At 29.6% G+C, this 8127-nt stretch overlaps 2 protein-coding genes across 2 annotated transcripts; both read left to right on the forward strand.

Annotated features, from left to right (window-relative positions):
* The first annotated feature begins 650 nt into the window (after positions 1–650).
* On the forward strand, positions 651–1511 carry LOC133784504 (vegetative cell wall protein gp1-like). Its single transcript, XM_062223823.1, has one exon. The coding sequence runs from the start codon at positions 702–704 to the stop codon at positions 1341–1343; it is 642 nt and encodes a 213-aa protein (XP_062079807.1). The 5' UTR covers positions 651–701; the 3' UTR covers positions 1344–1511.
* A 2413-nt stretch (positions 1512–3924) lies between these two features.
* Positions 3925–7761, forward strand: LOC133783302 (protein TIC 20-v, chloroplastic). The gene is made up of 2 exons (XM_062222881.1): positions 3925–4666; positions 7467–7761. The coding sequence occupies exons 1-2, from the start codon at positions 4026–4028 to the stop codon at positions 7480–7482; spliced, it is 657 nt and encodes a 218-aa protein (XP_062078865.1). The 5' UTR covers positions 3925–4025; the 3' UTR covers positions 7483–7761.
* Positions 7762–8127: the final 366 nt, after the last annotated feature.

Here is an 8127-nt window from a genome sequence, read left to right on the forward strand (position 1 = left end):
GGTAAGATGTGTTAAATATAATACTGCATTAACTTTTTTTTTTTTGCACTCTATTGGAAATATTCTAAACCAAATAAGGTTATTAAAACATAAAACAAAAACCCAAAGTTGACCAATTTATCTTTAGTCACTAAATGAAAATTGCTTGTAAATACTCACATTATCTTTAACAATTTTAAGAAAACTGATAAATTATTTTAAACAATGACTAACATACCTTTTATAATTTTTTTAGTGGTGGGGACAGTTATCCACAAATCATGGTTCAAAAATCAATGATAAAAACCAAATAAGGTCATATAAAAAAAAAAAAAAAATTAAATCCAAAACCATTAATTTTCACCCATTTTATCTTTAGTCACTAACTTCAAAAAAAGTGAATCACTTTCATTACCCTTTTTTTAATATAATCAACGATTAGTGTTGTGATTAACATTTAAACCAAGACAAGAGAATCTAACTCCACGACAGACTATCGAAAAAAACTCCACGACAAACTTACCGGTCAAACCAGTCACCTCGTGACAACCAACGACTCCTTCACCTGCTATAGCCGGTCACACTGTCCTCTCTCTCACTCTCTTAACGGTCATATTTTGCTACAACTTTCTCAAAAGGTACCAACGTTCTCTTAAAAACCCAACCTTTAACCCTATAATTTCACCCCAAAAAAAACTGAGTCCCAAATCATACTTGTAATCATGCATTGGGTGGTTGTACTCTCCTTCTTACTACTCTCTTCGTCTATGGTACAAGCCGACAATGCACCCGCTCCTTCTCCTAAACCAACCACCAAGCCGCCTCCGCCTCCGCTGCCGCCGCACTCTGCTCCCGCTCATTCCCCGACACCCTTTTCGTCCTCACCATCCCACTCGAAGTCTCCGGCTCATTCTCCGACAAAATCTCCTTCTCCGGTGATTTCTCCGTCTGTTTCGCCGGCTAAGTCTCCATCCAATACTCCGAAAGCTTCTCCAGTGGTTAGCCCGACTGTTTCTCCGCCAAGTACGTCTCCGGTTTCTGTGACTCCTGCCCCAATGGCTTCCCCTCCGTCTTTGGCTCCAGTTAGTTCGCCAGAGTTGAGCCCGGTCGGTGCGGCGCCGGCAGCGGAGAGTCCGGTGATTGCGGCTACACCCGAAGCGTCGTCTTCGATTCCTTCGAGTTCGGAGACTCCGACAGATTCTCCATCGATGTTTCCGTCGAGTAGCAGCCCACCGAATCCGGCGGAGAGCCTTTCGCCGGAGACTGCTCAGGGTCCGGTTGGCGATGGGTCTGGTTCGAACTCGAAGAATGGAGTTCATGTCGTTTTGAGTGGGCTTGCTATTTGGGCCTCTTTGGCTATCTAAGCCCAATACGATTAGTGGGCCTTGGTTTACATTATTGTCACTTTTATTGTTTTTTTAGGAAAATATTTAGGTTATTATTTTCTAATCTGAGTTTGCACTGGATTGTTGTAACAATTTTGTTGGAAGGGAAAAGACTCATTTATTTCTAATATCTCTATCTTTTTTTTTTCTTTTGAAACTTTTTGGGAAATTTTGTGAATAATTTTTTTTTTTTGGGATGAATTTGATTGCGATATTTTGATACAAGAAATATTAGGTTATAATGCGTTCTCTTTTTTTAAAAAAGGATCTGTAATTGTAATTGGGAAACAAAGATATATATAATCGTGGAAAAAAGGAGAAAGAAAAAAAACAAAGAAATATATGTCGTTTGCTGTATCGGGGTTTCTTATAAACATTGTCGTTTCTACTAAAATTGTCGTTTTTACATAAATGGTCTTTTTCTTAAAGATAACTGTCGTTTATATCGTCGTTTTACCAATTATTGTCGTTTTTACTAAAATTATCGTTCACCAATAGCTGTCGTTTCTACAAATAATTATCGTTTTATACTAAATTTGTTGTTTCAATAATTGTCGTTTATCTGTAAATTTGTCGTTTTAACATTTATTGTCGTTTATATCTAAAATTGTTTTTCTCTTTCTAATTATTGTCGTTTATCTTTATAACTTCTAAGTACAACATCAATGAAAAGTTATTCAATAATTAATAATATATTGAAAAAGTTAATCCGCACACCCAATATAAAAAATAAAAATTCATAAAAACCTTTAATTTTGTCTTATTAATTCTTAATTCTTGACATTTTTTTTTAAAAAAAAACTAATATATATATATTTAAAAGTATTTACATAAAAGAAAAAGGTTTTGGTGTTTTTAAATATACAAATTTCATGGTTTTCTTTTTAACCTCATATTAAATATCTATAGACATACACACATATATGTTTTATGAACTAAAATTAGTACATATAAAAAAATATATGTAAATTTCTCTTAATTCTTTATCTTTATATCATTTGTTAAATGAAATTTGTCCATTTATATTTATTTTTGTGTTTAAAAGTAATTGTGTAACTATAAGGGTAGTAAGTATATTATATTTTAAAATAGGAGAGGTGTCTTTGATGTATTGTATTATAATGAATTGTGTTTTATAACATTTGGTATTGACTTATATTTATATATAAATATAAAATATTTTAATAAAAGTTAATGATAAACACACTACTATATAAAAGGGTTTATACCATTTTGGATCATGTGTTTTATCTCATTACCTGTTTGGATCTTGTATTTTGACAAATTTATTTTTAGACCCTGTGTTTTGTAAAATTGTTCAAATAAACCCCTAAACTAAATTTTAATGAAGAAAAAAAATTAAATATAACAACACATTTGTTAGGCAAAATGATTTTGTTTTTATTTTAAATTGTTAGTTTGATGAGTTATTTGTAATTTTAGCTCAAAAAATTTTGACCAAAATCGAGTTTAGGATTCTATTTGAACAATTTTACAAAACACACCCTCCAAATAGGTAATTGGACAAAACACATGATCCAAAAATGTATAAACACATATAAAAAAATATGTTATATCTCTTCTATATAATAAGTGTGTAAATAACGAAAATGATTGGTTTTAACGGTTTTTTATTTTTTTAATATTAACTTTAACGGAATATTATTAAATTTAACAAAATATTCTTATATTTAACTGTAGTTTATAAACACTTAAACTTAAATAAAATAAAATAAATAATTAAAATATGATATTTTTAGATATTTTACTATGATAATTATTTAAAAATAATAAATAATTAAACTAATTAAAATATAATTTTTTTTAAATATTTTACAATGATAATTATTTACAAATAATAAAATTATATATTTTATAACCTAAATAAAATTCAATTAAACTTAAACTCAATAATTAGAATAATATCATATTAAACATATAATATAATCTTCTGTCAATTAGCAACAAAATTTAAAAATAAAAAAAAGCAAGAAACTTAAATTTAAAATACATGTATAATATTTAATATTACATTAAACATATAATATATAATATAGAAACAAAAATATTCAAAAAGTAAAATAAACATAAACTTAAACAAAAATAAATAAATTATTTAATTAAAATAGAAATATTTATTTAAAATTTATATGACATTAATATAAATTTAATAAAAATAATTAATAAATTCTATAAATAAAACTAAGCAAGCGAGCTTATTGCACATTATTTATATTTAATAATACAATATAATATAATACTACCGTATAATTCGGAGTACCAAACATACCCAAAGTATATTTTTATATCAAATTATAATTACTTATAAATTATGTAAAAAGTTATTAATTACAAAAAAAAAAAAAAAATTATATTATTCATATTAATGTATGAAGAAATGGATTGAAAAACAATGTATTTACAGTAGAGCAGTACCACTCACTGAGTGCTTGTCATCAAAATAAATTTACAAAAAACGACAAATTTCTAATTTAAAATAAATAAATTTTGAGGAAGATATTTGTTTTGGACCACCACAATAAATATCTCATTCTCACCCTTACATTTCTTCTAGCCTCCTCCTTCTACTCGGTAGCTTTGAGCTTTTTCCCTGGTCATATTGGAAAAGCAAAGCCAAAACCTTTGTTTTCCTTACAAACCATGGCTACTTCCAACCTCGTTTCACCTTTATCAGTAAACCCTTTGAACCTCTCAAACAAACCACATAGCTCAACCTTCTTATTCTCCCAAAAGACTCCATCTTTTCTCACTCTCACCAAATTTGGCCACAAATCAACAATCCCAATCACACCCAGAAGAGTATTTACCGTTCAATGCAAGGAAAGCAACTCAGTTGATGCACCAGATAGACTCATTTCAGCCATTTGTTACTTTTACCCTTTCTTTGATGGTGTACAGTATGGGAAATATGTCATAACCCAGTTCGCTCCCATTCAAACACTCCTTCAGCCATTGATACCAGCTATAAAGGTGTTCAAGAGCTTTCCCTTAAATGGGTTTTTAGTGTTTTTGACACTCTATTTTGTTGTGGTGAGGAACCGGAATTTCAGTAGATATGTGAGGTTTAACACTATGCAAGCTATTGTTCTTGATGTGCTGTTGATATTTCCTGATCTTTTGGAGAGAAGCTTCAATCCAAAAGATGGGGTTGGGTTGGATGTGTTGATGAGCTTGGATAGTACTGTTTTTCTCTTCCTTTTGGTGTGTTTGGTTTATGGGTCTTCTTCTTGCTTGTTGGGACAGTTGCCCAGATTGCCCATTGTTGCTGATGCTGCTGAAAGGCAAGTTCTTTAAACTTTTTATGATGTTTTTTGGTTTCATTGTAGCTTCTTGTAGAGACAATTGTAATATATTGTGGATGGAAATTTGAACAGAGTTTATAACATTTGAACTTGTTTAGCTTGAAAGAAAGAAACTTTTGTAACAGATGACTGATTTGTGTTTTTGGTTCAAAATTGATTAAATGATATAGAAAAGAAAGTGGGAATATGTTTATAGCAAAGTATTGCTTTTTAATGTGAAATGTGGTTTGCTTTCCAGTAAATATGAGATCAGAATATGCTTGAGACTTACATAATAAGCTCAGTCAGATACATCATTTACTCCAATAAAATTAGAGATTTGAGCATCTTTAGGTATTTACATAATGAGATATAAGTTCTTTGAACTTGTATGATTTTCATTTTTATCATAGATGATTGTAATGTGTTATGGATGGTTGGAAGTTTGAACTTGTTTAGCTTGAAAGAGAGAAACCTTTGTAGCAGATGATTGATTTGTGTTATTGGTTCTAAATAGAAAAGAGAGTGAATTGATTTATGGGTTTATACCTTTTTGGACCTTATGTTTTGATAAATTATTCTTTTAAACTGTATTTTGTAAAATAGTCAAATAAGCCCCTAAATTTGATTTTAATGAACAAAAAATTGAATATAACAACACAGTTCTTAAGTAGAATGATTCTTAAGTAGAATGACTATATTGTTCTGAGTTGTTAGTTTGATAAATTATTTGTGATTTTAGTTCAAAAAACTTTGATCAAAATCGGGTTTAGGGTCTATTTGAACTATTTTAGAAAATATAGGTCCAAAAAATAATATGTCAAAACTTAGGGTTCAAACAAGTACTGAGACAAAACATAGGTTTAAAAATGTATAAACTCTTGATTTATTGGTATTGTATTTCTAGTGGGACATTAGAACATAGCACTTGTCATCTAATAGTATTTAGGTGGTCTGTAATATGAGATTAGAATATGTTTGAGTACTTACAGCTCAAATGGTAAAATATGTGATTTGAGCAACTTTAGATACTTACATAATAATCTATGTAAGTTCTTTAAATTCTATGATTTTCTTATTTCATATAGCTTTTGTTGACACAATTGTAATGTGTTATGGATGGAAATTTGAACAAAGTTCATAAAATTGGAATTTGTTTAGCTTGAAAGAGAAAAACATCTAACAGTATTCAGGTGTGTTTGTAATTTGAGATTAGAATATGTTGGAGTAAGATGTGTGATTTGGAGAACTTTAGATAGTTGCATAATAATCGATACGAGTTCTTTAAACTTTTATGATTTTCTTATTCCATATAGCTTTTGTAGACACAACTGTAATGTGTAATGGATAGAACTTGAACAAAGTTTATAAAATTGGAATTGGTTTAGCTTGAAAGAGAAAAACTTTTGTAGCATATGATTTATTTGTGTTATTGGTTCTAAATGATTAAATGATATAGAAACGAAAGTGAGAATTTATTTTTTTGTGTATGCATTGTATTTCTAATGAGACATCAGAACATAGCTCTTGTTATCTAACAATAGGTGTGTCCATACCTCATAGTGGTCGGGTATGCGGTTTGCTTTGAAAAAGTTTGACATTTGAGAAATTTTGGGTACTTGTATAGTATCTTTGATATTTCTTTGATATATTCAAAAGAAGTAGCTGAAAGAGTCGATTATGTGATTTTACTCTGACAATTACATGATAGATTATTTCTTATTACTTTTACTTGCATAGCGATTGATATAGTTTTGAAAAACATGTCTATAAACTAAAGTAGAATACTTTTACATAATTACAGTTGCGTGATCGAGCATTTCTTGATACGATTACAAATATGTGATCAAGCATTTCTGGATACTTGCATAGCAACTGATTTTGTTTCGAGAAACCAATTACAATTCCATAATCGAGCATTTCTCGATACTTGCGTAGCAATTGAGATTTAGTTTAGAGAAACAACAATTGTGGAGGTGATTTGGATGATGTGTTGATCTGGTTTTTTCTTGGTTCTTCATGAATTTGTGTGTGTGCTAACATTTTGATAGGCTTCAAGCATTAAAAGAATGGCAAAAGGTAATGAGAAAAAAAGTTACCCTTTTCATAAGATCAACACACAAGACAAGAACTATTTTACTTGATCAGAATTACTCTATAAATATGGTCATTGTCTTTGTCAATATAAAGTCAAAATGTTTACAAGAAATTGGTTCAGAACTAGGCCATGTTCCTCAGTTATTGTAATCTCATGTGTGGTTGAGCTATACCAAAACCTAGCTCAAATAAGAAGCCGAGGGCTCCATGGCCATGTTCCTCATGAGTTATCCTGTTCTCTTCTCATGTGTGGTCTCAAACTAAGCTGCCAGAAGGGTACATGGCCATGTTCCTTACTTCATAATTATCATCTTCTCTTTCATAGTTTCAAAGTAAGCACCCAAGGGCTCCATGGTCATTTTCCTCTCCTTATAATTGTGTTCTTTGGTTGGTGACATTAAATAAAGAACAAGCTCTATAAAAGTAGCCATGGTTACTTGGTCATCTCAGAAAAATGGCTTAAGCCTAAGAAACTATTGAATTTCTATGCTTAAGTCAATAAAGAACTCTAATAAGTGTTACTATGTATGAAAGTTTTAAATGATTGGATTAGTTACTATATGAATTTATGTAAAGTAGAGTTGGCCCTGACAATTTAGGAGTCCTAGGAAAATTGTATTTAAAAATTTATAATTTTTTAATTTGGGTAAATTATATAATTTTAATTTTTTTAGTTTTAATCAATTTTTTTTTTATTATTTAGGGACCTTCGGTTTTGAGGAGCTCTAGGCATGAATTTGGCTCGTCTTAACCAAATATAGGTCGTATACACACCCATTGGCAGATTGAGAATAGGACAAAGTTATTATTGAATTTTTTTTTAACATTTTAGTCCTATTTGTATAAACTTTTGCTATAATGCCCCTGCCAAACTTGTTTTTATTTTAATCTCTAAATGTTTATATTTTGCCTTTTATTTTTATCTTTATACTATTGTATCTTAATAACTTGATATTAATGCATATATTGTATGTTTAATATAATTATTTAAATTTTCACTTTCATTAAAAATTATTTTTTGTCTTGCTACTGTGTGCACACATAAATTTAATAATAAAATAATGTGTTTTGTAATTTTTTCGAATTTAAACCCCACACATGCTCAGTTAGGGGCGACAAAATAGGTTAGACGTGATAACACGACTCAAAATTTGCTCGAAATAAACATGTTTTAGTTTATCTTAAATGAGTTTGAGTTATTTTGGGATTGACATGTTCAACTCGTTTATTAAATAAATCAATTTGAGTAGACTTGTCTAGTCCAAAAATAATGCGAAAAATTTTGTTATAAAAATTATGTTAAGTGTCATAAACAAATCATTTTAGTGTTAAAAAGGATTATAAACATGTTACGGTAGTGTTAA

Source organism: Humulus lupulus, chromosome 6 (assembly GCF_963169125.1).
Source record: "Humulus lupulus chromosome 6, drHumLupu1.1, whole genome shotgun sequence".
Taxonomy (NCBI): domain Eukaryota; kingdom Viridiplantae; phylum Streptophyta; class Magnoliopsida; order Rosales; family Cannabaceae; genus Humulus; species Humulus lupulus.